General features: G+C 41.8%; 1 protein-coding gene across 10 annotated transcripts in view; it reads right to left on the bottom strand.

Moving 5' to 3' along the window:
* Positions 1-27,936, bottom strand: part of septin9b (septin 9b) — a 79,606-nt gene that overhangs the window by 8,635 nt on the left and 43,035 nt on the right. For 6 of the 10 annotated variants that reach the window (XM_061678985.1, XM_061678983.1, XM_061678982.1 and 3 more), the window contains 8 exons: positions 11,015-11,209; positions 7,342-7,470; positions 7,011-7,092; positions 6,110-6,247; positions 2,500-2,617; positions 2,270-2,365; positions 2,087-2,183; positions 828-879 (listed from right to left, as the gene is read on the bottom strand). In XM_061678985.1, the coding sequence (XP_061534969.1) occupies positions 828-879; positions 2,087-2,183; positions 2,270-2,365; positions 2,500-2,617; positions 6,110-6,247; positions 7,011-7,092; positions 7,342-7,470; positions 11,015-11,209 (907 nt within the window). Of the gene's footprint in view, positions 1-827; positions 880-2,086; positions 2,184-2,269; positions 2,366-2,499; positions 2,618-6,109; positions 6,248-7,010; positions 7,093-7,341; positions 7,471-9,733; positions 9,852-11,014; positions 11,210-11,432; positions 11,602-14,710; positions 15,019-24,434; positions 24,522-27,936 lie in introns of those variants that run through there. The other 4 variants (XM_061678988.1, XM_061678986.1, XM_061678989.1 and 1 more) reach the window with 4 other exon arrangements.

Raw genomic sequence — 27,936 nt, 5'->3', positions numbered from 1 at the left:
ACGAAAACGACTTGCAACTACAAGAAAACTAATGATGGTATGATACGAGGCCAAAAATGACAACTTCATTCTGGAAATGAAGTTGTCATTTTTGGATTTGTCTCACCATTTTCAAAGTTTTTAAAGAGCGACAATAAAGGAAATGTAAAAAAAATATTAGATATGAGTGACTTCATTAAATCATCCGTAAAATATATTTTATTTTTTTATTTTTACAAGGACACAATGAGACTAAATTCAACATTTATTTCGTCGAGTATAAAGTTTGTAGAAGAAGTGGAGTTTAGCAAGAGGAAACAAATCTGAACTAAAAATGTATTTGTTTTATATTGTATTTATAAATACTTTTTAAATAATATTCTAAACAACATTAGTGGTTGTTTCGCATACTACAGATTTTAAGTCTGAATTATTTCATGATTTTGTTTTCCAATTGTGGACCAATTATATAGTTTTGGGTGTCAAATTAAGTTGAAGTAAATGAAAACAAAAAATAGAAAAAAAATAAAGGACAAACTGTGAAATACCGTAATCAGAAATAATATATTTAAGCTATTTATTCACTGTCAGCCCTTAAATTGATGTCACAAACAATTCCTTAAGGAGTGAATTAGGAGAACCATGACTTGTGCCGTTAAGTATTAAAAGCCACACTTTGGATAGTAGTTCATACATATACAATCAATTTATACATCCAAAGTTACACTTTCACATAACATTTTTCATAATATATTCTTGCTATAATCCGACATCATTCCAATGTACAATGGACAAGAGCAAAGAAAAGCCTTGTCGTCAATGTGATAATAACATAATATGCATCTCACCTGATCAGGAGGTCTCGCAGGTAAGCAAACTCGCAGTGTGCAATGTTCTCCACTGCAAAACAAAACAGACTCGTACGTAAGGCGGATTATTTCCTCATTCCTCTCCTCGTGCGCTCTAATCTAACGCAACCCGACGCCCACAAGCAAATCGAGCAAGCCGTTAACTACAACCCGTATAACGGGGAACTATTACATGGAGCTCCTAAATCCACGCAGCTCCACCGTTGTCTGCTCGGCAACTCGTCACCACACGGTGGCAGTGTTGCGTGACACTTTCGCTGACAAACTGAGCTTCGACAAACCATCTCCCGTTGTAGGTACGCTCTTCCGCTTTGACCGAGGAGGATTTTAAGTGACTCGTTTCCACAAAAGCGCAAGTGACAAGCGACGGGCGCCTAGAGACGAGCTAACACGTGTTGGAATTTAGGTTATGTCAAGACTCCAAATGGGAGGAGGAGGAGGAGAATCCTATTTTTGTCGAGCTTTACAAATCCACAGGCACTAAATTAAATTCCCTCGGAGAGCAAGAGAGCAGAATATCTGCTCGGGGTTGGAAACGCTGATTAGCGACGCTGAGTGAACTTGTAATCTACCATTATAAAAGCAACAAAACACCGGAGGAACTGTTATGAAAAGCCCCTAAAACATCGAATCTAGTAATTGTCAGAGGGTGGAACGCTCGCTCCCTCTTGTTGTTTGTGAGAATCACCGCCTGAGTACAGTTCACTTGTATTTAACTTTTAAGATCGATACATTTGCATTTAGTCTTTTGTTTAAAAAAAAAAAAAAAAAAAAAAAAGTTTGCTTTAGAAATTTATTTTACTTTTATGTGCAATCCATTTGGATTGATTCGTTATGTAAATACAGTTCCGCCCCTATATCTAAGTGCAGTAGTGTTAGTGTTCAAACTGTGCATAATGTTAGTGGCTTACAGTAATATGAAATATACTTTTTAGGAATAGAACCATCGAATTGTTTTATGAACACTTTGGTTCTAGTAAGTTTGCAAATGATCTTAAACATTAAAGTGGCGAAACTATGGCAAAATATAAGAATTTAAGAAGGGGGGCGGGGGGCAATACTTTTTCACGGTACTGTATATATAAGATGGCAAAAATTGTTGACTAAGTTAAAGTAAGTGTATAAGTGAAGACCATATTTCCTCAAATAGTGGCCGCTAAAATAATTTCTATAATTTACATGAATATATTTTATTTTTAATCACCAAGAAAATGAATGTGGAAAGTGTGGAGCATTACCCTCTATGGTGCCCCATTTTGTTCTCCTGCCCAGAATCCTCTTCCCGTTCTCCTGGTACTCCTGGTCACTGCCCACCACAGCAAAAGGAATCATTTCCTGTCCATAAAACACAGATACACACAGGGTTATGCTTTGTTGGTGATGAGGATTGAATTGACATTTTTGATCACGTGTGACTTTACCCTGATTTTATCATTAATCGTCCTGTCCTCCGCGTCCTCGTCGAACTCTTTCTGGGGATAGACATCGATGTCGTGGGCCCGCAACTCTTCCCTTATCTGCGGCGAACAGCAGGTTGTGCGTGTGTGTGTGTGTGTGTGTGTGTGTGAGGATGAACGGATGATAACAATTAAACAAAAATAAAAAAATTTAAAAAAGTTTCATGGGTTTCATTTGTGGCCACCGCTCTCACCGTCTGCTTGAAGTTGTCCCTCTCCTCCAGCGTGAGCGTGTCGGCCTTGGCGATGACGGGCACGATGTTCACCACCTTGCTGAGACGCTTCATGAACTCCACATCCAGGGGCCTCAAACTGCAAGGGGAGACCACGGACGATGAGACATGACAAGAACTTCAAAAGACACAAGCGTGCACGAATGTCCACTGTGCTGCTGCTGTTGATGTGAATCCATATCATCAACGCGCATTCTGACACAAATAATCATCCCATACACGTGACCATCCATTTTCTCGTCATTAAAGTCACGGGTGAGCAGGAGCCTCTCTCTCTCTCTCAACCAGATGAACGCCACAAACTCTGCCCCGATGAAGCAAAGCGGCCACTAGATGGCAGCCACGTTCCGCTCTCTTGTATCCAATCTGTTTTGTTATTTTTTTTGTCCTGTCATAGAATACAGAAGGTCCTCGGTTTACAATGGATTGGCATTCCTATTCTTATGGCACCTCGAGGACACCCTGGATACCCCCATTTTATATATATATATATATATATTTATTTTTTTAACAGCGGATGTACTTATTCCCTTAGACCAGACTTTGGCATCTTGGAAAACCAAGTTAACATCCTGACATTGATCGCACACCGCCTTTCTCCCTCACATTAAAAAAAAAAAGTCTAAATAAATGCATCTTGTAAAACATTTGTAACCATGGCCAACGTGTGAATTAAAAAAAAAAAAAAAAAAAAAACTAGATTTTCAGATTTTTAGCTGAAGGGCATTTGAGGTACTGGAATGAGATTTTGCTTTTTAGTTCAAAGTATTTATAAAGGAATTGCTTATATTCAACTATTATATTTTATGGGGGAAAGCACGTACGACCAACCACTGTTTGGGAATCCCTTTCCTCGACCATATGACGCATCATTAAAACACATTTTCTGCCACAACACCAGCGCATAGACTTAAGCCTAGATTTATTCATAAACTGGCCAAATTCTGAGTTAGAGGGAATTTGTATTGCGTTGCAACTCCACACAGGAAGGCCAGAGCAGGGAGTCGAACGTCAAACCTCAGAACTGTGAGGCAGACGTGCTAACCACTATTATTGCTATACTACGTGCACATCCGACGTTCTTAACGTAGGCTTGAGTGCAATGTTTTTAACTGTGCTGGAAGTTACCAGGATCTTTTTAGAATCGTGAATCGTATTGCTCGTATTGTACTAAGCGGCCAGAAGGCAATAAATTCCATTTCCTATTCTTTTGTTCATCGTCACAATTTTCCTCTGTGATAATATTATGAGGGAAAATAATGCCAATTAAAAAGCAAAACCCACATATGGAGTTCCTCTTTTAGTGTCACTGAGATTTGCTTACATCTCACACACGGTGATAGTTTAGACTGCAACCTTTGACTTTTAAAGCCTCTTCCCCCCTCCCACAAAAGTTCTGATTGAGCCCCATATTGTACTACTTTTGTAATGTTTCACGCGCTCGCAGCTATCATCTCCCGACAACAAGCTCACACTAGCTGCAAGAAAGTAATAATTAGCGACATTGTTGCGACACACTGTGTTTTCAACTTGTCACTCGGACGGGAGGACGAGCTGGCCGTGCACACGACAGGAGGAAAAGCGAGCAAAGAGGATCAGCGGGAAACGAGCCACAAATGTGACAACAGGAAGTCGTGCGTTCAAACGCATGTCATGTGACGTATGCCCGACTAGGCATGCGTGTATATTTCATGTTTCTCGTAATCCCTGCCTATGTTGGAAAGACAATGAATGTGCACAAGCAGATGTGCACCATCTGTTGTATACAGAATCACTCTTCTATTTATGTGGTTGTAAAAGAAAAAAAAAAAAAAAAAAAAAGAACATGGTGAATGGAAAATTTATCAGCTACAATGCAAAACACTATATTTTATGTACTGGATCATAAAGCAGCAGAGGCTTAGCTATTATCAGTAATGGTTGCCGTTGCACGAGCGCGCTCTGCTTCAGTGACCGCTGCTGAGCCATCCAAAACCTCTAAAGCCAAATAAAAGGACATCACTGACATGCAAGTAAAATTAGAGCATGATGATAAATGCAAGTAACCTTCAGATAAACACAGTGCAACTCAAAATTGCCGAAGTGCCGGTCCGGGGCTTTTGGTTTCTTGGCTCCACAAACACATTTCCCTGCCCGATCAACACAACATCGGGGAGCCGTCATGATCGTCGAACGCGGTAATCAATACTACGCGCATCCCTATAGGACGTTATGAGGCTTCATTCATTCTGCAGCAACGATTCGTATGTCTATTTAACATACATTTAAATCCAGGTCAGCTTGGCGCTTGGCAAAACGTCTGCGTTTTCCCGCCTACAACTTTGATTGGCAGCCAGACTGCCAACATGGCTGCCTGACAGATGCTTGTAAGCAAACAATACGAACAGTAAAGCGGTTTGGCGGCCGCTTGTGTGCCTCGTGTTGCAAATCCGAGGCACCCACGTAGCAGTTACAGTGCGCGCACACTCGCACGTTCCAGACACAACAGCTGAGGCGACATGAAGACACGAAGCGGGAGGCTGTCAAACACACACGCGCGAGCGCACGCACGCACGCACGCACGCACCGGCTCCTCTCAAGGGGAACGTTTTTGGACAAAGCTGGACGTCGGAAAAACGCCAGCCGTGAATGAAGAAATCACTACGAGGTCGCAAGATGACGTTAGTGCTCACAGTCTCTAATGTGATGTGTGTTTATAGCAGAGATTCTCAACCAGTGTGCCGCGGGAAATGACAACATTTTGCATAATTGCTCGAAAATGTATTTCTTTACAAGAAATCTTTGTTCATCTATTTATGACAGACAGAACAAATAAATGCTCTTCTATCAGATGGCAAAAAGTACATACGGTAATTCATGTCATTTTTGTTTGTTGGTGTGCTGTGAGATTTTTCAATTGTAAAATATGTGCCTTGGCCCCATAAAGGTTGGAAATCATTGGTTTATAGGCATGTCGTGTACTGTGCAATAATTATAAACCTCTGGCTTTAAAAGAATCATGCATTCAAAAAACGAAGATGTCATGAAACTGTAGCACAGAAGCCACTACTAGCTGTCTTGATTTAATGATCCCTCTTCAAAAAAGTCACTTGAACATCATCACACAGCGAATGCTAGTTCAGATCCAGTTAACTCCAATGGTGCCAATTTGTAGATCAGTTGTTTTTATGATTTCATTTGAGTTTGGCGTTCATCGTGTGCACGGATGGACGTTCACGAATCCAATGTACACCCCGTGTACCCCGGGTTGGAGCCAATACACAGAGTGGAAAACTGTTGGAGTCATCCGTCAAGTGTGACACAGCGAGCTTACAAAATGCTACAAAAGCCAAGAGCGAGCGCAAGCGAGTCTGGTTACTTTGTTGAAATGTGATTCTCCAAGGTCCTACTTGAGTGTCTCAGAGGAGGTAACGACTTCCACATGTGGTCACAAGAGAGCCAGCTGCAGCACAACTGATGGATTTGGGAAAATCCCCAGTAGGCCTGTTTCATTTTGGCAGGAGCGGCGGGAGTGTGTGCGTGTAGTTAGCAACATGCTAGCCTAACGCAAAACGCCGTCGTGTGTGCTCACCAGTGGCCAGTGGGCGGGATGAAGTATATGCAGCAGTGCACCCTGGAGTCTGGGATCCTCTTCTTCCTGTCGATGTTGATCTCTTCCTGTAAGTAGGCTTCGTACTGGTTATTGATGAACTTCATGATCGGCTGCCAGCTGAGGGAAAACGTGGAGGGGGAGAACAAAAAATTCAATACACTAGTCAACGTCAGTCAAAATGGAGCCCTTATACAGCAGGAGTGTCAAACGTACAACCCGTGAGCCAGAAGCAGCCTGTGGGAAGAGACGATACAGTCACAGCATTTTTTTCCCCCAATAAAAGTAACTGTTGTTACCAAAGTTTGTTGACTGAACGCCACGTCGATGACCACTTACCACTTAAATGACGTTCTGAAACTGGCTGCTGCTCACGATTTGACACCTGACATTGATGCACTTGTGAAGACTAAACGATGGCAACGTAAGCCTCGTCATAGACTCAAATGCTGCGCGACCTCTGCACTACAGCTCTGGGGAAATAAATACCTCCTGAAGAAATATACTAAGAGATTGAGTATTAATTAGTTTTGCATTAGTTTGTGAATACAAACAATATAGAATAAAAAGATGACTTCCTTTGTGGAATATCTGAAGAGAAAAAAAACAACGAATAAAATTGCGGGGAAAATCCTGGACCCGCACGACGGCCTAGGACAAATCTCTTTCCTAGAGTTTCATGCAATTTGGTTATTAGTACACGACGTTGTCATTTTACTCTTCATTTATCTCGGATTTTTCAGATTGTTTGTGAAGAAGATCAATATGGACAGAGTTGCACATGAGTTCCACACAAGCTTTGTTGTGCGGAAGTGTCTGTCATCTCATTTAGAGATGACAGATGGAAGACATTATTGTGATTTTGCAATGACAGAGGCCTCACCAGTTCTCATTGTTGATCTGATCCCCGAAGCCTGGCGTGTCGATGACCGTCAGCTTCATCCTCACACCTTTTTCCTCAATATCTGCATGGAGAAAACATGCACGGCAGATTCATTGAATACTTGAAATGTGTGTCAGTCTACATGTGCCATGATATCGACTGCCGATTATTTCAGGGTATACCCTGCCTCTCGCTGGACGTCGGCTGGGATTAGGTTCCAGCCCGCCCGTGACCCTGAACGGGAAAAGCGCTCGGTGGGGTGGGGGGGGTCAGGTGGGGGGGTGATGGATGGATGCATGGGAATCGCTGCAAGATGAGAGCGATGTCCTACCGTGACTGATGGACTTGATCTCCACAGTCTTTGGGATCCTGTCCTCCGCGTTGGGCTCGACCGACTTGCGGCTCACCTTCGATTTGAACAGCGTGTTCATCAGAGTGGACTTGCCCAAGCCGCTTTGCCCTGTCCACCATAAAGACACACACACACACACAAAATAATAATAAATGTTAGAAAAGGGCATCTGCGGGTTGAAGGAAGCCATATGTAAGACTTTGTTTAAAGACCATTTTAAAAAACTGACACTTTGTAGTTGAATACAGTGGGCAATATTTTAATATGTAATGTGAATCTATTTTTAGAATTATGAAGCATTTTACAGTGATTGCAGCTTGCGGCATTTATTTAACGCAAACTATTTGCATCTATTTTAGGAAATATACTTTGTCCTTACTCCTTACATTCAACCTTCAAACTACCAACAGGCCACTGGCGGAAAAGCAGGCGGCTAACATATGGACGGTGACAGTTTAATCTGGGAAACAGAGGACGTGCTGCAGGATGTTGTTTTTAAAGAAGGATAATGTCATTATTTTGTTATTACAATGATTATTTTATGTTCAATCTTTATGATGTACAGCGCTTTGTTACAGCTGCCGGGGTTTTTTTTGGTTTTTTTACGTGCTCGTGAAATAAAGTTGACCGGAGTAGAGATAGGAAATAATGAAATGTTTTCTTTGTAATTGTACACGACATTTTAAAGACCTACAAACGGTCATTTTTAAAAGATAATTAAGGTCTTAATATTGGTCAATCAAATGTAAGGCTCTTCCCAAGGATCCTTCATACATGCTTCTCTCCAAACGGGCACACCTGAAGAAAAATATCACTCAAGCGCGCGCGCGCACAACTTAATGGAGCATGAGAGTCGTAAGGACAGCTGCGGGGGTCGCACGAAGAACCTATGGAGGTCAAGAGGACACGTGTAGTTTGTGAAAAACACACAAACACACTTTTTAACCAATCAACTCATTCGTCCATGTTTCATGCACACTCCACTGCGGTGATTTACAAGGTCAGCTGGTGTGGCACGGATAACATAATCTTGCACGGCGGTGCGGATATCAACCAAGCACTCTTTGTGTAGTGTTATGAATAACAAAGAATATACAGCACTAAAACTCACAGACTAGTAACTCCTACTCAAAAATCATTTGAAGGAGGACTTCAATTGATATTTTCAACACAGCGATTGATCATCTACGCAAGCGGTTCATTTGCTCTCGGGGTGATAAAGCAAGCCGATACATGTCGGCCTCAAATCTGCGAGTTGGCCCGCGGCAGTGATTAAAATGCATCACATTCGGGACATCCGGCGTTCCGAGTCATACATTGCATCTCATTCTCGGTACAGCTGACGTCGACTGTACTTTCGATATGCAAAATAAATCAATGAATAGAGCCAGCTGTCACGCAGCAGGAATGCGTTACCTCGTGCTTTTGTACATGCTAAAACCTTATAGGGCTTGAAATCAGAGCTGTCATGCGTAGCAGGCATACCGAATTAAAATCAAGTGAAATATGACTTTCCATTGTGTCCGTGCGTGATTTTCTCCTATAAGCGTGACACCGCGCCTCCGTGTAAAATGTATGCTCCTACATGCGCTTAAATTCACAATGGAACGATGATTGTCAAAAGGAATGTGTTCTCATGGTCAACAGAGGCATTTGTCCAGACTTGGAACTAATTATTCCCATACGAAATAATGTCAATAGGAATAATGTGCTGTAGTATAACATTTTGAGCTGTCGCACAGGTGTAAAAATAAGTTAGCCACTGCTAATTAAACGTTAAAACAATAAAACGCTCACAAACACACGCCTAATGATGAGGGTGTAATGGTCGGGCGAGGAAGAAAACAATTGCATAACATGGCTCCTTTAGCATTGTTAATTGTGGTATCATTGTAAAAAGAAGTAGAAACGCTCAGCTTGGACAGTTAGCTGCTACATACGTTTTCACTATGTAATAAAATTGCGACTAACATCAACAGACTCAACAACAATTCCACTCGCTTGCGCATCTCTGCCATCGGAAGTATTGCGAGATGCTGGAATCCTACAGCTTCGAATGAGAGTCTTCGCATCTCCTCTCGCACTTATTCATTTATTTGTTTTAAATCCTGAATCAAGTCCCTAACAGCCCCTCATACTTGCGACATGATCGTCACACAAACCAAACATCAACATCATTCGCTGAGTCGCTGTGCTTATTTGTTTTTCATGAGAGACGTTTCCAAATGGAAATTAAGCGTAATTGCATGCACGGCCCCACTTCTTCGGGCTCCACGCCAAAAACGCGGACGAGCGAGCGAGGAGACGAAAGCCGACGCATCCTGCCCTTAATTAAAGGTATATTTCTTAACATGACAAATTAACCACTTACTTATATTTATGTCCACACTGCTGGTTCCGTGCAGAGTTGAGCACTTCGTGTTAGTAATTCCGCCCTGAAGTTCATCCATAAAAAGAACTGCTTTGTTCCACATTTTGGAATGTGGCAGCCAAACCCCAAAAATATTCATAATGGTTACCATGTGATTGTCTTTATTGAATTGAGTGCTGAGTCAATAACTGTTGTAAACACATGAAAAAATTACAGCTTTGGGTTGTATTGGAAACATGTGCGGCTGTTTCAAACCCAAAAAAAAATAAAAATAAATAAATAAAAAACAAACAAACAAAAAAAAGGACAGGACGGTCTGAAAGGTAAGCTATTTATTTGAGAGTAAGTAAGTTTGGCTTTTGCATCGGCTACGTGTGCTCTGTGGAGTCTGGTGAGCAGTTAAAGTCTTCTTGAATTATTTTTACGATAAATATATATGCCCCTGCCGACAAAAGCATGACCGAGGAACGAGGCCGGTGAACTCGATGAGTTATGGTCAGAGGCTGGTAATGCATACAATGTTGACCCAGACGAGTGGCGCACTGAAAGCAAGCGTGACTTTACACTTCAGTTTTTACTGAACCGCCGCCACCGCCGTACTTCCTGATCTGACATTGGCACGAATGCATATGCAAATGCGAGGGAACACGGCAACAATGGGAACAGTTAAGCCACCGTTAAAAAAAATAAACAGTTCATTTATCAGCCTTTTTCAACCTGTGATAACGGAAGGGATGCTGGCTATTTTTTTTCCCCGGGGGAGTTTTCATCATCGTGTTTATCAGATGTATAGAATGTGCAATCATGCCTTCACCGAGTCACGACAAAAAGAAAACAGTGCAACCGCCAAACTCAAATGCTCCAAAAGTCTGAAAAAATGTGGTGTGTCACCAGAATTTTCTGGAAGAAATATGGCACAGTCAAACAAATCTTGTCTGTCTCCAGTTCTGAAGTTCGGGGGTTCGAATCTCGACTCCAGCCGTCCTGGAGTTTGTTATCCTATTCTAACTGACGTAGGGCAAGAGGTCACCAGCCAACTCACATTCATACGTCAGGATAATTTAGAGTCTTCAATTGATCTAAGAAGCATGTTTTGGGAATGTGGGAGGAAGCCAGAGTACTGGCCGGAACCCGCGCCAAGTGCCGGGAGACCACGAAAACTCCACTCGGGCAGGCCGGAGACCGGATTTCAACCCCTCACCTTAGAACTGTGAGGTGGATGTGCGAACCGCTCAAGGCTAAAATGAGTGTTTGCTTTACATCCACAGAGGTGAGACTCACCCACAACCATGATGTTGAGCTCAAAGCCTTGCTTCATGGCCTTCCTCCTCATCTGCTCCAAGATGGCGTCAATGCCGACATAGCTGAAGTCGCCGCCGCCGTGCTGGGCCTTGTCCCCTTTGCCGTGCGGCGGGTTGGGGTGGTGTGGCTTGGTGTAGTCGGACATGTTGCCGTGGCTCAGACTGACTTCTGACCCTGAAGCAAGTATGGAGAGAGTGACTCGATGAGTAACAGACTTTCATACCAGAGATGGTTGTCTCACATTTACATATCTAACTACAAGCAATTCAATTCAGTGTTATTCCCGTGAAACACTCCCGTCTGCTTTACTTTTACTCAATTGTACCTAAAATAATACATCGGCAGATGAGAATAAACCAAGCAGACATTACACCTAACATTTTTGAGTTACCTGTACCTTACAGGTGCGCGTCATTGAAGATTTATGAAGGCTCAACAGGCGGACGCTACCAACTACAAATCCCGCCTCACCTCTCTACTGAAGAGGAGGTGTAGCAAGACAGGAAAAAACGAAATACAAACGCAGCATACGGCATGGGCCCAGGCACTGTTGCAACAAGCAAAGAGAAAGATTCACAACTGGGCCAACTGCGCTGGTATGTACCACACGCTTGTCTCTGTGGGAGGAGCCAACACTTCCTGCGCAATGGCACAAAACGCCGCAGTCGTCTCCCAGTGCAAACTGCAGACTTGCACATTTGCACGGTACACCTGAAGTCGAATCGGCACAAACAGTTTGTATGCGGTGCGTTTCAAAATTCAAATGAATCTCACAAATCCACCGGAGCCGTAAGTCAAATCCTTTCAATTGGAGAAGCCATAATATTATATGCACCCGCATAATCTTAAAGAAGCCAGGCTGTATGACATTTTTGCCATTATAAAGCTAATAATGCTCAGATTTGATTGACGCTATCACAGTACTCTTTGCTTACAAACACAAGATGATGGGAAGTACACATGATGTGTAATTGTACCCAAGTAAGATATTCCTCATCCATGGCAAGAGAATTCTTCAATGTTATCGGCGCCAAGAACGATTTATGGCAAATGCCTAAAAATCACCCGCGTCTAGTGTTGAAAAATCCCCAACCGAATCTGAAAAAAAAAAAAAACACTAATAGGATTTTTTTTTTTTAATGCATTTTTGCTGCGTGGTGAATGACATTTGTAAAGCAATGGCAACACATTGTTTTGATAGCATCAAAGTTTAGCCGATGGTAGCTAGCTCTCATCCAACAACATGCCATATGTAAGCAGAATTGTTTTTTCTCTCTCTTTCTCTCTCTCTCTCTCTCTCTCTCTCTCTCTCTCTCAGTGAGAGCAGTATGCAAGTCTCGCTACTGAGGCAGCCAGAGGATCGCGACGAGTTGCTCTTTTTTTTTTCGTTGAGTGAGATGGGGGGCTGAAATGAGGCTACATTCAAATCTTGCAAGCATTTTGACAACCTGCATCTTTCACTTTTAAAGCACCGAGTCTGATTACCTTTTGCCATCTCCGCAAAAAGCCCCTCGATACCACCATCCGAGAGTCCTATTAAGCCAACGGCAAAAACAGGAAGTTTCGTGCGCCTGTTAAAACATTGAAAGTTACTGTTGTTTACAAGCCTTCAATCATCCACTCCAGCAAAGCACATCACACAAGAGTCAAAAACAACAGCAGAATAAGCCATTTGGAATTGGCCGGCAAACATTTGGAACGTTTTACATGGGCGACCATCCCACAAATGCACGTTTCTTACAAATGGGGCATCATTTGAAATGGAAATAAGCAGGCTTGCCAAGCAGCTTTATTGGAAACAGCTGCCGTTATGATGCGGTGCAGTTCTGCACGACTGCAAACTACAACCACAATAATAAAACTTATTGTTAAATCAATAACTCTGACAGTTTCAATCAAAATTATTATCCTTGTAATGCAGGATTTTGGACACAGCTCTTGAATTTCATTAGATTGTGCAGGTGTACCAAATAAAGTCTCCATCATATATGACAGACGTGGCAACAGCACAATTTGCAATTTTGTTAGTTACTGACAGAAAGTAATATTCTAAAAGATTTGAGGGGCCCTATAGAGGCCTCAAAGGAACATTACAGTAAAGTATCAAATCGTGTTTTCATTGAGGCCCAAAAATGTCTTGCTGCACCCCTGTGTGCAGGCTTTGACAGCACAAGGCTGTTCTCAAGTTCCCTCCGCTCAATCCACCTTCGCTTATCCGCCAGTGAAAGACAAAAGAGCTGTAGTTTCAGAGCGTACACGAGGGTGCACCACACCTACTTGCACCCTCTGTGGCATCTTCCAACGCTTTTCAGCTCGCAACTCCCCACTCGATTTGACCGCATGAATGTTTTCACTGTGCTTTGGCCAAATCCCAGTAAACAGAGATGAGCCGCAACCCAATGTATAATCGGATGCGATCCAAGACAACGAACGTGACGGCCAAGAGGAAACGTTTGACAATATAACCGTGGAGCCAGGAATGGAATTTAATGTGGTAAAATATGAGCCATGCGGGTCATCAGATATGACAAAACTTTATTTATTCCACCGATACCCCCCTTTCCGTTTGGTGCGTCTTCAAAGGGTGAGTACTAGTTTTAACTTTATTCTAGTTCTTCAGTGGTTAAATTCCCTTTGTGCTTTTGTGCTTGTTTTAGAATGATAAAATATTTAAAACCTGACATGATATACAATAATAAAGGTTCACAACAATAAAACGAAGGGTGAAACGATTAACAGAATAACTCCAATAATTTGAAAGAAATGTGAAAATTTTACTGCAGACCCACGCACCACTCTGTGTAGAAATTAGTTGGTACAATGATGGCGAGCCAGTATGAAAAAGTGCTAAAAGAAGGACTTAAAAAGAAGATACGGTGCAATTTGTCTTATTAACTAAGCACTAGAACTAACTAGCGTATCAGCACACACACACACACACACACACACACACACACAGGCCAGGCCAGGCCAGCCACACACACACACACACACACACACAAATTCAAAGTCACAAATACTACAATGTAGAATATGGGAATGGTGACCTCAAATGGACAAAAATAATACCTGCGCCTCACATACATATTTTGGATGGGTATTGTTGTTTCATAATGAAAAATAAATAGTATATATAATGAATTGATTCTAATGATATTATTCGATAGCTGCAGCCTTGATTATTTCCTTGTTGTTTAGAACTTAATAATACGATCTAGGTGTGAAACATTTCACAACCTAGATTTGCAAAAACAACTGAAAACACCGCAATACACATGCCAAGCCAATAGTTTGTAAAGAAACAATATAAGCATTTACAAGAAGTGCGTGTCCTACCAAGTCTTATCCCAAACTGTATTTTTAATGTTGTTTGTCTTCATGTATTTAAGAGATGTAAGTGATGGAGCTGCATCAGGTACATAAGCAGTGGAGTAAAGGGCAACTTGGCTGGAAAAGCACTAACAGCGTATGTACCAATTTCAGCATTTAGACCAAAACAATAATGCTGTCATTTTTCACAACATTGGCTTTAAGAGGCATTTTCCCTATTTCATACTCCAAAAGATCATTACGTAAAGAAACTATTTTTACCGCGCTTAACCTCCCTCGCGCTGGTAAATATATTTAAATGGAACAGTTCATGGAGGACATTGAAGTCATAAGCAAAAGGCAAACCTGACAGTAGGGATTTCAGATTAATCCCCGCTGTAACATGAATCCTCCGAATAGTGCCTGACGGTGGCCCGGAGCTGATTTCGAGCCACGTCACTATCCTCAAGGAACCTCTCGCTGGGGAACGTAGACGGTCAGATGGAACAGGATGAGATATATCATTTATCATTTATCTTCAGTGGACGTGACGGCCAATCCAACAGAATCGTTTCTCGGACCCCTTCACTAGACTGGTCGATCCCAGTGTCGTTAGTTGGCGAGAAGCCGCAAATGAGCTCTACTGACATGTTTCGGGTCTGCCGCCGAGCAGCCTACTGGACACTGTGGCCATCTGCAGTCAGAGATTTGTGCTTCTAAGACTCCAGCAACACTCTGGCCAGGACAAGTACATAAACAACAACAACCAAATTAAAGCTGGGCGTGTGCAGAGAAACCAAGCACGACCTGTTTTATTTTAATTATTTTGTTAAGGCTATTTGGCCATAAGCACCATCCCGCCACTGCCTAACATATGATTATGTATTTCATTAAGTGTCAAGGCTGCAGGGGCGTCTCATGCGTCACATCTTAATTAGAGCGTTCTAATGCGCCACAAAGACAACAGCGTTAATGACCTTTGCCACACTGGCAGCCTTTCCGGATGAGTAATTGCGCGACAAATGAGCAGAGACGTAAAAGCGTGACTCATTTTACCACTACTGCGTGACGTGCAAATCTCGACACAAGATTAAAACACACAGCTATACCACTTCATGGAGTCAAACCACTTGAGAGACTACGCTCTACCTACAAATAATCGAACTTCAGAATTTGAAAAACAACTTGAAAAATCTGATTTGGCGTGTTCGAAATAGCGGTCAGTGTTAACACAAAAGCATTTAGGCTGCTGCTAGAAAGAAAAATAATTCAGGAAAAGCCTATTAGAACCTCTGAAATTCATTTTAGTCAGAGGCAGTTTGCATGGTGGCAGTGACTCCCATTTAACACGAGTTTGAATGGTGTAAGCTAATTCTGAGCATTGTGATCAGAGGGTGTGCACACCACATTATCTCAGTTATTTATTTTTATTCCCCAATTGAGTTGTACAGGTGACAGATTCAAAGTAGTGCTGGAAAAGGTTTTGCAGAGATTTATCTTGATCTCATTTGTTTTTTTTAGATCAAAAACATGGCATTTGAACAGGGGTGTGTAGACTTTTTATATCTCCTTTATACACAGCAAAGTCAGATGTTTTTGGTGGAAATGCGAAGAGATTCATCTCCCAGAAACACGCAATCTTTGCCTGTGCATGTTTCAAACCGCCAGCGTTTTTAAGTTTTATTCTACAGAGGTCAACTTCTTTTTGATGGAAGCAGTTTGACTCTGGCACAGATGACTCTTATTTCCACCATTTCCTTTCCGGTCCACTGTATCATCAACACCTGACCCCTCACAATAAAATACATTCAAATAGCTGACCCACTGACAACGTTATTCATTTAACTCCCTCAATGAAAACAGTGTGAATTGAAAGCAGATGTTCAGACTATGACAAGTCTCCTTCCAATAAAAACATCATATCAGATGATTTCTGTCTTCACCTTGTGACTTGAAAGAGGATTAGCTGAGGCTAGAGCTCTGTTGGATGGCTGGAGATGAGTTCAGGCTTTAATTTGTGCACGAGTGGACAGATCCCATCAAAGACGATTCCACTCTCTCAATGAAAAGAAACTTGGGTCAGGTTTTGGCAGACACGAACGTCCATACTGGGTCATCTTCTATCACAAAATGAATGCACACAGTATATTATTCTGCTTATCTTTGTCCCACGCGTTAGAAAAAGCCTTTGGGGAGGAAAAGCAGCAGCAGAGAAAAATAGAAAAAAAATGACTCATGGAATATACAACACGTCATGAACCCTAATGATGCAACTGCTTGTGTGTGGTATTGCGGTCGACGACTGGTACTGAACATTAAAACATTAGGGTGGGAGGATTTGTACGAGTGAGCAAAATGTCTTTTCTGCCCTTTTATTACAAAAGATGCAATAAGGTACAGAAATAGTCTAAATAGGAGCAATACGCAGTCAAATCAAGTTATTTTGCCGCTTGAGGCACATCAATTAAAGTAGTAGGCAATGTATGGCCCGTGGGCCACGTACAGCCCGTGTCGTACTTCCATTCGGTCCATTGAGCATTTACAGAACATTATCAAGACCGTTGTAATATTTTGGGGGGGGGCATTAATTCAGCCATTATTTTCTAAATAAATGAAATGAATGAAAAATATGTATTACATGACAGAATTAGACAGACAGACAGACAGATATCAGCTCGTCACAGCTCCTTGCAGAGGATAAAGAATAAATGACTGAGTACTGTTATATTACATGTCTAAATGTGTTGCTCCACCGTTTGTGCTCAAATATATGGCCTGAGAGATTGTTTTTGTGTTTTTCTTAGCAAAAGAGTGCAAATGGGCTCAGAAGCAAATGAGGTAGTTACAACCCATTTCAGAGGAACTTTATTTGCTGCTCGATTCACAATGGAATCATACCAACCCAAAACTGCTAAAATTCTTCTCCAGGCAGGTTAGGCTTATCTGCGCTTCCACTCAAATGGTTACTGACAGTCCTTAAACACTGTATGCACTTATAAGCGTCTGCTATTTCGAGAGGGGGGAAAAAAAGCCAAAAAAAAAAAAAAACATGGCTCTCATGAGAGGAAACCCCTGGATTTTTGCCCTGGTTCACCTTGACTGAATTTCCTCCTTTCCTGTAGGTGTACATGTACTGTTTATCTTGGTCTGCCCTCACATACAGTATCCCCCCGACCCCCACCCCAACTCTTTCTTTTACAATATTGGCCCACTGGTGGAACTATAAAAAGAAGGGAGGATCATTCCACTTACTGCCTGTTGAGAAAGAGGATGGATGGATGTATTCAAAATAAAGAAGAAATAAATGATCAGCGCAACATTTTTTGCGCGTCAAGACTTTGCAATCATGCTTAAGTTATTCGAAAGTTGTCCGAAGAACATAACTTGTTTAATTTTTCAAAAATTATAAAATCGTAAAAATTAATCCAACGCTGCAAATAATAAATATGATACTGTTTGTGCATATGGATAGATAGCTAGAGAGAGAGAGAGAAAATACTATAGAAATAACGATTATTATAATATTCAATATTTAAATAGAATATGAATATATAAATATAACTCTCTATGCATTATCTATACTGCATAGAATATAATTTTCTATGCATTATAGATAATGCATAGAAAATTAAATGTCAATAACTATACTGATGATACTTGCAATAAAGCATCAGTCTCATGTAACATTGACTTATCATATAAATATGAATAAATACACAATTATAGTATATGCATTTCATATTCAAATGTGAATAAAATTAATACTACAAATTTTTTTTTTTTTTTTTTTTTTTTTTTTTTTTTTTAAAGGGTACACAAAGACTACTTTCTTCCTGCTGAATTCTGGTGAGATCATGGCTGTGTCCGAAATCACTCACTAACCATTATATAGTGCACTCGTGGTTACGGCATTTTGTAGTAGCGTCCAATTGCTTTGGGATCAAATTCAGCGCGCTGTATAGTGCACTCAAAATTTCCCACAAAGCAAAAGGTAGTGACCCACCAATGGCCACTCACAGTGTCGTCATATACCATAATGCATTGCATCTTCAGAGAAGATGTTGGTGGGACGGTGGGGGAGAATTTTTCCTATAATTGTAAGTAACTTTTTTTGTTTCCAAAATGCTCTCGTTTTAATAATGCGCTGCAATGCCGTGTTGTGTCAGAAAGCTGTTATGAATGAGCTCACTCTATAGTGCACAATATACTGCAACCCTACATGGGGAATAGTGAGTCGTGAGTGAGTGTATGATTTCGGACACAGCGCGTGTATTGGCATATGAACGTTAATTAGTATTTAAATATGCACAATTAAGTACTTTCTAAACCTTTATGGTGTATTTTCCTCAGCGTTGTCAGGAAAGCATTTTTTTAAATTGCAAATAAAAAATGAAGGTGCGCAAGCAGATGAATTGCCCATTTTTCTATGACCTTTGTTGCATTTTCATGGAAAAGGCTGATTGTTATTTGCGGTCTGAAGACAGCAGACCTTTTGTCAGATGGCCATTACAGCATTACTGTGCGTATTTTTCACAGAAAGCCAGCTCAAGACTGTGAATAATTTATGTTTCAGTTACCTTGGCCAAAGAATGATGAAAGTCTTTCACAAAACAAAACGTCTTGTTTTGGAAAAAGCAGCGTAATAACTGCTGACGCAGAGGCGGTTGTGAACCATCCAAATAGCTTCCCGTTTTCCAGTCAGAGTCACTTCTTGCAGGAAGGGACCGAAAGGTTTTGGGCCAAGCATAATTTCGAGGGCAATACTTTTAAATCTGAGAGTAATTGGCTCGCCTGGAACTGAATGTCTTGTAAAAACTTTTTTTTAAAGGAGTGCTATGTTTCTCTGCATTCTGTGACATTACTGACTGATTCTCGCGGAGTAAAAGCGAGGTACACACCGATGCTGCCATGCTGCCCTTTGCGATCGTACACTTCACACATACCAATTATTACCGCCACTGGTCAAACCCTATAAAATCCAAAGAACATCCTGATTAAAAATCCTGACGCGTTTCTAGACACCACGTGATGGGGGTAAAGGCTAAGAAGGGGGCCTGTCGATGACAGCCACAGCTGCCGCAAACAGACAGACATGGGCGCTTCAGAGAAGCTCCGAAGAATGCTCTTGGCCCTTTTCATCTTTCAGCACCACGTTGGCCCACAGAGTTTTCACCTCTGAGGGGTAAAGTGGAGCAAAGCAGATGGCGTGACTGGCTGGCGAAATCGTACTTTCCTCACTGAGGCAACACGGCTAATGACCTGTCCTGCAATAGTTCAGCTGTCGATAGAGGAGTCCATGCCGAATGGAGGATGGTGAGATAGGGGGGAAAAAACACCACAATGACATCGAAGTAATGGACATTTGTATGCACATACTGAAGTTTACACAAAAACTGACGCTTGTGTTTGTACATTCGTACCTACAAAAAAATGTAAGAAATAAATAACCATGCCGTGTAAATCCAGCATTTGAGAACCACTCAATTGTTTGCTTTCCTTCAAAACACCATTGATCGACAAACACGCCCTAAACATTGTGTTTTTTACCTGTGTAAATAGCCCCTGAGAGAATGACAAAGCAAAGGCCAACATCGTAGGGAGGTCTGAGTCGTGCTGTGATTTCAGGCTTTCTGACAACAACTGTTCGTATGTGAGACACATGGCGAGGGAAGTCCGAGGATACAGCCAGAAGTGGAACTATTCAACGACAAATAGCTCCGATTGAATGCAGATATAGTGCAAAGAAAATCGTACAAACACCACGTATAAAGTAGGAAAGAGGCTGTCAGGGCTTGGAGGAGGAGGTTGTTCATCATAATGGAACCTATGCAAGACCGAGCTTCCAAATGGATGTCAATTCGACATAACTTGCATGTGCAATAAATTGTCATTTTGCAGCATCTGGAAGCAAAATTTTTCAATACTGCGAGACGTTTACAGTGGAACCTCAAGTCAATGCGATTTTCCCCCAAAAATATGCATCCAAAGGTGCTAAAAAATCTAGACTTGAAACCACTGTCATGTATGACAATCACATGAAAAATCAGCATAGCTCAGTTGAGTGAGCATCAAGTGATTACGGAAGTTGGCTTCGTCTACGGCTTTTTGGCCAGACTGCAAAGGAAGGACCAGCCCTGGCAAGGGCTGCCATTTGTACGTTTTTTTAGTGGACAACCCGTTTTGACATTCATTGGACGAATCGGAACTTTAAAAGTTCTCATACTGTGGAAAGACCCGTTGCATCTCAGTCAGTCATCATCTGTCATTAGAACGCTAGCGAAGTTTTATCATGTTTCGATTTTGCTAATATTAGTAGTTAACTTATTCTGAAACTTGTAGGACAGTTCATTTGAATATTTAAAATATTGCCGATACAGTTCATACAGGTGTTATGGTGATCATAATAGCAGTGGAACAGATCATTTGTATTTCCATGACTTCCTATGAAAAACATTGCTTCAAAATCTGAATAGGGCACCATACAATTTTCATCTTGTAATTGTAGTAAAAAGGTAGAAAATTACTCTGAAGTCGTCACAATTAATCAATGAATCAAAAACTAATGGATCCTAAAATTAATCAACAACTATTTTGGTAATCGTTTAGAGCCATTGTTTCCCCTAACATCGATTCATAAACAGTAATCCGAGGGAAACAGATTTTGAAATCCTTTAATGCAAAATAATTTGTATGCGATGAATTGATGGAGTAATCGATAGATAATTCTAAAAATATTCAGTGACAGCCCTATTTCGGAGTCGCATGTCGTTGCATATGATATCAGGAAACCTCCAATAAGCTCATACTGAGCATTTGCTTAGTTTTTTCTTTGCCGTTTTTTGCAACATTTAAGGAACAGCCTTGAGAATGGGATTATTTTTCCATTTACAGTGACTAACTTCCTCACTCTTGTTTGAGGAGTGACAACATAAAATAATACATGGCTGGCTTACACCAAGACTTTTATCGCTTTTATGTTGGTGAGTTGTATGATGGTTAAGAATGTCCAAATACTTAGTTACTTAAAAGTTGCCTGGAGAGTTATCGATTTTTGGAACGCAGCTGTTTGACTATGAAACACAGTATTTCCATTTCTGTTTTTTTCCTAAGGGAAAGTTATTCTGAAATACAAAAAGAATCTTTTAATATTAGAGTTTAGAATGCCTTTTTTTCTTTTCCATCAAGACTGTGAGCTCCTAATTTAAAATCACAGCAGCCAACACAGTGACACAAGTGGACACCCGACTGACTGACACACGGCGTGTCGAGTGCCTATGCCGGTCGAGGTATCAAACCTGGGGCTGTATTATTGCAGGCCGCATTCTGAGCCACTTGGTCATGGCTGCCCGAAGGATACTAACAAAAGACAGGTGTGCCTCTATTAATAACCTGATGTCTTTTCACCTCAAAGATATCATCACTCAGTGCTGGAAACTAATATCTGCTCATCAAAAAATAAAATGAAAGACAAAATTCCTGCTCTATGATTGTCCCAAGGCTGGCGACTTGACTCCAGTGTGTCGTTTGCAATGACCTGCGTTTGACTGGCGACCTGTCCAGGGTGCACACCGCCTCATTCCCAAAACCAGCTGGGATAGGCTCCAGTTACCCACAACCAGAATGAGGACAAGCGCTAGAGAAAATGGATGGATGGACACCCACATTACATTGATTAAGCGGTTTCTTTTATGGCTCCCTGAATAATGAATTGAATTTGGGGGTGGGGGGCATAAGGTTTAGTGTGGGGAAAACTGCCTCAGGCCTTGTGGAGAGGATTTCACTAGACGATATATAGTATCCTGGCCAAAGCAGTTAACACCAGATGAAAATCTCAAATTACTCATTTCCACCAAATATTGTACAACTGCAATCCAAGTGTGAGTAGGAACAGATGAAGAACACTTTGTTTCTATCTTGACACTTCTTTTTGGTACAGCATATGCTACCGTAATTTCTCGTGTATAGTGCGCACCCCCAAAGTTGACCTCAAAATTCTGGAAAAACCCTTCTAGCTATGTATAATGCGTTTTTACGATGTGTGATTTTGCTTCTACCCATATGATCAAAACGAAGTATTTTTTTCAAAGAATTATTCTGAAGTTGAGCACTTTATTTGAACGTATCATACTTTTATATTTACTTGCTCTTATTTTGAAATTCACAGCCTTACTTTTATTTAGTAAATGAGAAAACACACAGTTGTGCTCATATGGTTGATTACCCAGGCAGAATATGTAAGATGGGTACAATTCTTTAAAGAAAGCATGAAGGGCTCGGCGAAACATTTAATTTTATTTGAATGGGATTCAAATTAAACTGTCAAGCATTTCAGAAAAGCAATATCATTAAACAAAACATAAACATAAAGAAATGAATGATGGTTGTTGTTCAGTCATATTTTAAAAAAAAAGAAATATTTCACAAATTTTGCCAGGCTATGTAAATTTATGAGCACAACTGTACATACAGGATATGCAGTCATACGTCCTCCCTGTCATATTGGAATGAAAGTGCAGGCTACACCTTTTTCATAACCTCTAGGTGGCGGCATACATTTAGAAAATGTGAAAGCTTTTTCATTTTCCCCCTATACCTATGTATAATGCACACTATTGACTTTTGACAGTTTCTTTGGGGGGAAAGTGTGCATTACACATGAGAAATTACGGTAACGCTTTAAAGCAGGCTTTAATTTGTAATTTGTCGCCTTCTTGGAACGTCCTTCTCTTTCCATTAACAGCAACTTGGATGGCACAACATGAAAATGGGAAATCCATGCCGCATTGAAAGTCGGAACGAGACGCTCGTATATTTATATATCCATAGTAAGGAAAGCAATTTAATCCGACAGGAGACTGAGGGCAGCAAATAAACGGACGACTGCAGCAAAGTTGAGACTAAGTACTGTATAATACTGTAGCGTCTGGAACTAATGCGCATGAACAGAGGTGCTAACAGCAAGAGAAGCTTACATTAGCGTGCGTGTTTATTTTGGTCATTTCTAGCCATGTATTCTCAAATCATACAATAATTCTGAACTTGCATTGTAGAGACTGAGTGTAGTAAGTAACGTACTGCTGCAGCAACGTGGAGAATGTGGGGCATAATATTGCAGGGTAAGGTAATGTTAGCATGTGTGTTTATTTTGGTCTTTACTCGCTGTGTATTTTGACACTGAGCTCTAATAGTCATTTAACCCAATCCATAAAAACGGTTTCAAACAGTGAGCACAATGAAAACAGAGGCCGAGTAGTGGCTTTGACGCCCGTTGAGACACACCGTAACGAGTCAATTGACGCTAACCAGAAATATTGAAGCATGTGATGTCTTAATTGAATACTGGGAGTTTGGAAAGGGTTTCTTGCTCACTCCATTCACTTGTGGCTCGAACATATGCGCAAAAATCAAGTTAGAATTCGGCAACACCAAACTACGGACGCATTAAAGACGACTGGGAACCTAATGTGGTTCCGTTAGAACCGAGCAACCGCAGTGTGAGGGGTTCCTGCTGTGCAACACAGTTTGAACCAGTCAACTTTTCCTGAACCTTTGCCAGCAACATCCAGAAGAGGAAAAACAACTTTTTGAATGTGGCTCCATCACTTTAGGGTCTCAAACTTTGTTCTACAGCACAACTCTGGAGCCCATAAGAAGTAACCTTCCCCCCCCCCCCCCCCCCCCCCACACACACACACACACACACAGTGAAGCACGTTGATTAACCATGCATATGCACGACACAATGGGAGGGAGAGCTAAGGAGGGGGGTGGGTAGATGGGCTGGAGAATGTGTGGGGGAGTACTGGTAGATATGACCCACTCAAAAACAAAACAAAACAAAACAACAACAAAAAAGCTCTCTCACACACAGAATGGGATGGATAGCAAAGGCTAAACATGAGCCTTTGCTTTTGACTGATCTCCTGCCAAACACAAGCTCAACTTGACCAGCACACCTGACAAGCCCACTGGAACACCTCAAAGCTCCAATCAACTTCACACTCCGCTTTTCTCTCCTCCTCCCTCCCATTCAAAGAAATCGCTCCCCGGGCTTGAAAGACGAACAAGCACACAAACGGCTTCGACTCACCCAACCCTCCTCTGCTTCTTCTTCTCCTCTTTCCTGCTCTTCCTCTCTCGCTCGCTCCTCAACGTGCACAAGCTCCAGCTGCACTGCTGCAGCTTCAAGCCCCGCCCCCCCCCTAATGCGGGGTCATGTGACCGCCATCCCAAGTGGTGGCGGGGAAAGCTCCCCTCCCTTCATTCAGAGAAAGTGAATGGGGAACATTGTGGATGTGTGTGCTTTACATTAATCACGAGACAGAACAGCAAGAGTGTGTGCATGTTCACACAGGACAACAGTTGATTTCTCCTTTGACTTGTCTTTACTTGTGCACTCATCTGCTGCATCTTTACCTCCAACCTGTGTGCACGGCACCGTCCATTGTTGAGAGGTCAACACAAGAAGAACGCGCGGACGAGGACCTTCATTGAGCCAAGGCACATATTTGGGGTGGCGGGGAACGCGCTACATTTACTCCAGAACAGTAGTGTACTCCTCAGAGTACTTTTAATGCCAGATAGTTTTTTCATGAAATATTTTCGTTCAGAAGAAACGGTACTTTTGCTCCGCCACATCGAGCTGCATTCTGCTCGCTTGGTATTATTGCTTGTGCAATTTCTCGGTTTTGCTTTGTCAGGTAGAACGCTGCCTCGGGCGCAGTCACGTGACTCCGTTTCCCCAATCCAGTGGAACTTGCTCGTGACGTTTGACAGACGTTTGAGCCACGCAACGTCTCTGCGGCCTCACACAGACGCAAAGTTTTCAGAGTGACTTCTTTTTTTTTTTTTTTTTTTTTTAAACCTGGGGGGGGGGGGGGAACAACGTCTGTAATCTCTACTTTGGTGAGCCTATTGTGCTGTTTCCTGGGTGTAAACAAAAAGTTAATTGAACACAATTTCTTTGGGCAGAATTTGCCTTTTTCTGTGTTATTTTATAAAGATTGAATTCATTATTTTTTCAGTTAAAGTTAGATTGTTGGGCAATATCTGCATTTGGACATTCCCAGTTTAAATTTGTGTCTAGTTGATGATCATGCTAGGATTAATAAAATACATCAGAAGTTACTCACCAGTTACTCAGTACTTGAGCTTTTTTTTTTTTTTTTTTCCTACCCACTGGAAAAAAATCTAACAGCATGGCACCAAACAAAAATGTCACAAAAAGTGGATCTCCCTCTCAATTTACTCACACATTTACTTAGTGTGAAATTTGGCCCTTGTTAGTGGAACACAATTATTCTGTTGTCTGAATAGGAAAAGGTGGACTAACACGTTAAGTGTTCTGCCTGTCACTAAACATCACTGGCATAGATACACGAACAAAGATACATTATTTGCCATAAATAAATCATAAATCTCGGAGCAATTCAATGATAGTGGATCATTTCCTGCATCTTAGATACTTTCTTCATCCCATCATAAAAATCAAACAAACATATTATGAAGACAAGTCTCTTTTAATTCAGTCCCTTCAACCGGGCAGGCCGTGTGTGTGTGTGTGTGTGTGTGTGTGTGTGTGTGTGAACATGACTAACAAGTAGAAACTGAAAAAAAGTCAGAGGAAAAAAAAACAAAAAAACCCTCAGAGTCAAAACCAGCAGCAGTACAACTTATGAAGTTGTGTTTCCAAACCCTAAATCTCCATTGGTCAGATCTACTTCCTGTGTGGTTTTGCACACCCTAAATGTGAACATTACTGTATGGCAGATACATATTTAAAAATTCAATACACATTATTACAGTATAAGTTAGATATTGAATTGTTTTGAATCCTGTGGCTAAGCTTCCGACCCCCCCCCCCCCCCCCCCCCCCCCCACACCACCCCCACCCATGAGCGCATATACACAATTGAGAGCAGTTTTCATAACATTCAGCACAAATGCTTCCTTCTTGTCAGCGTTGCAGTAAATCTTGCTCACACTCGGCTGTGGTTTCCGTGCGCATCCACACAGCACACTCGTGAAACACACTAGCAGCCCACAACGCAAAGGGTATTTCATTAATGTTATCTTTGCGGAGGCCTGTGTTCACTTAAAAGCATTTTCACATTCCGTCGGATCACCTACGTCAGTGGTCTATAGTTTTAGGGGACACCTTTCCTGCTGTGTTTACATGTGTAAGGCGCTAACATTAAGGCTATATTCCCTGCTTACATTCAGTCATAACTCGTAGTAGATATTCTGACGGGGCAGATGGATAATGAGCCCATTTGCTGCAAAGGCAAATCGAGTCCTTTTGAAGGCAGACCTGCAAACAGTCAGCAAATAAAGGTGGCATCATTGACTGCAATGGTATTACATAGGGGGGTTGTATTTGCACTTATATCAAAAGTCCAATGACTTGGAGGTACAGTACTTGAACTGGCTGTAATCCCTAAATGGTGAATGCCATATTTTTGTGAAATATCTGGAATGAAACATGAAAGTGTACACTTTATCGGATGTTGATTGTATCATTTCAAACCCACGGCGGCGGTGTGAAGGAAGGCCATAAGAACTGTCTGCCAATGTCCAAAACACTGCTGGACGTAACGTGTGCCGACCGAGAAAGTGAACATTTGAATTTCCTACAAGACTGAACCCTTTGAGTCGTGGCATTCAAATGACACATTCCCACAGTACATCTCGCTTTCATCAAGGGGAATATTTTCCATTGAAGCTCTCAGGAAACAATTATTAGTATGAAACGCATGACCAGTGGTGTTTGACCTTACTATTTCTTTGTGGGAACTAAAGATCAAACGTGACAGAGTGATTTTATTAGTCCTGGTAAGAGCCTAAAAAGCGTAGCTCTGAACTAATTTATGGAAAGCGAATTGAATTTGAATTCGAGGACGGTGGTTAACCTTGTGAGGGGGGGAAAAGCACTCGCAGATGGCGAGGAGCGATGGATCTCCGTTTTCCATCGACAAATGTCAAGCGGGAGTCAAATGTTTTGAAAATGAAGTCATCCGCTCTCTCCTTGCTTGAAGACGTATCGGCGAGCAGAAAGACTCATGTGCGTTTTGACGCCACGAGGCCCCACGGTGGAGCACCGCCATTGGCCGCTCGCTGAGAACCAATCGGAGCGCGGAGCACATGGAGTTGATTAACACGAGCCACCTCGGTGACTCGGCCGACACGGTAACACTTCCTGCATCAGAGGTCAAAGGTTTAAAAAGAAAAAAAGGAGACGTAGGCGGGACCTCTGGGAAAAGGTTGGAAGGGTGAAGAGCAGACATTGAGACGGAGGAAAGAGTAGGAACATCTGGCTCGGCGGGCATATCTCCAGGGAAGATAGCCGCGTCTGTCAGAGACTTCCTGTTGTGTTTTTTTTCACTGAGGCTGCGGTGATCCCCTGTGGTGCAAATGGAGACAGCGTGTGTGTGTGTGTGTGTGTGTGTGAGCACTGAGGATGCTTCATCTCTCAGCACCCCGAAGAGGCTTCATCGCATTCTTCCATGGCTGCCAAGCACAAATAACCCATTCGCACTCGATCAAACTAACACGCATGTTTTTGGACTGTGGGATGAAGCCGCAAGCACGGGGCG

The sequence above is a fragment of the Phycodurus eques genome, chromosome 6 (assembly GCF_024500275.1).
Source record: "Phycodurus eques isolate BA_2022a chromosome 6, UOR_Pequ_1.1, whole genome shotgun sequence".
Lineage (NCBI taxonomy): Eukaryota > Metazoa > Chordata > Actinopteri > Syngnathiformes > Syngnathidae > Phycodurus > Phycodurus eques.
Note: the sequence above shows the minus strand (reverse complement) of the source record. Positions and strands in the feature narration are given on the sequence as shown.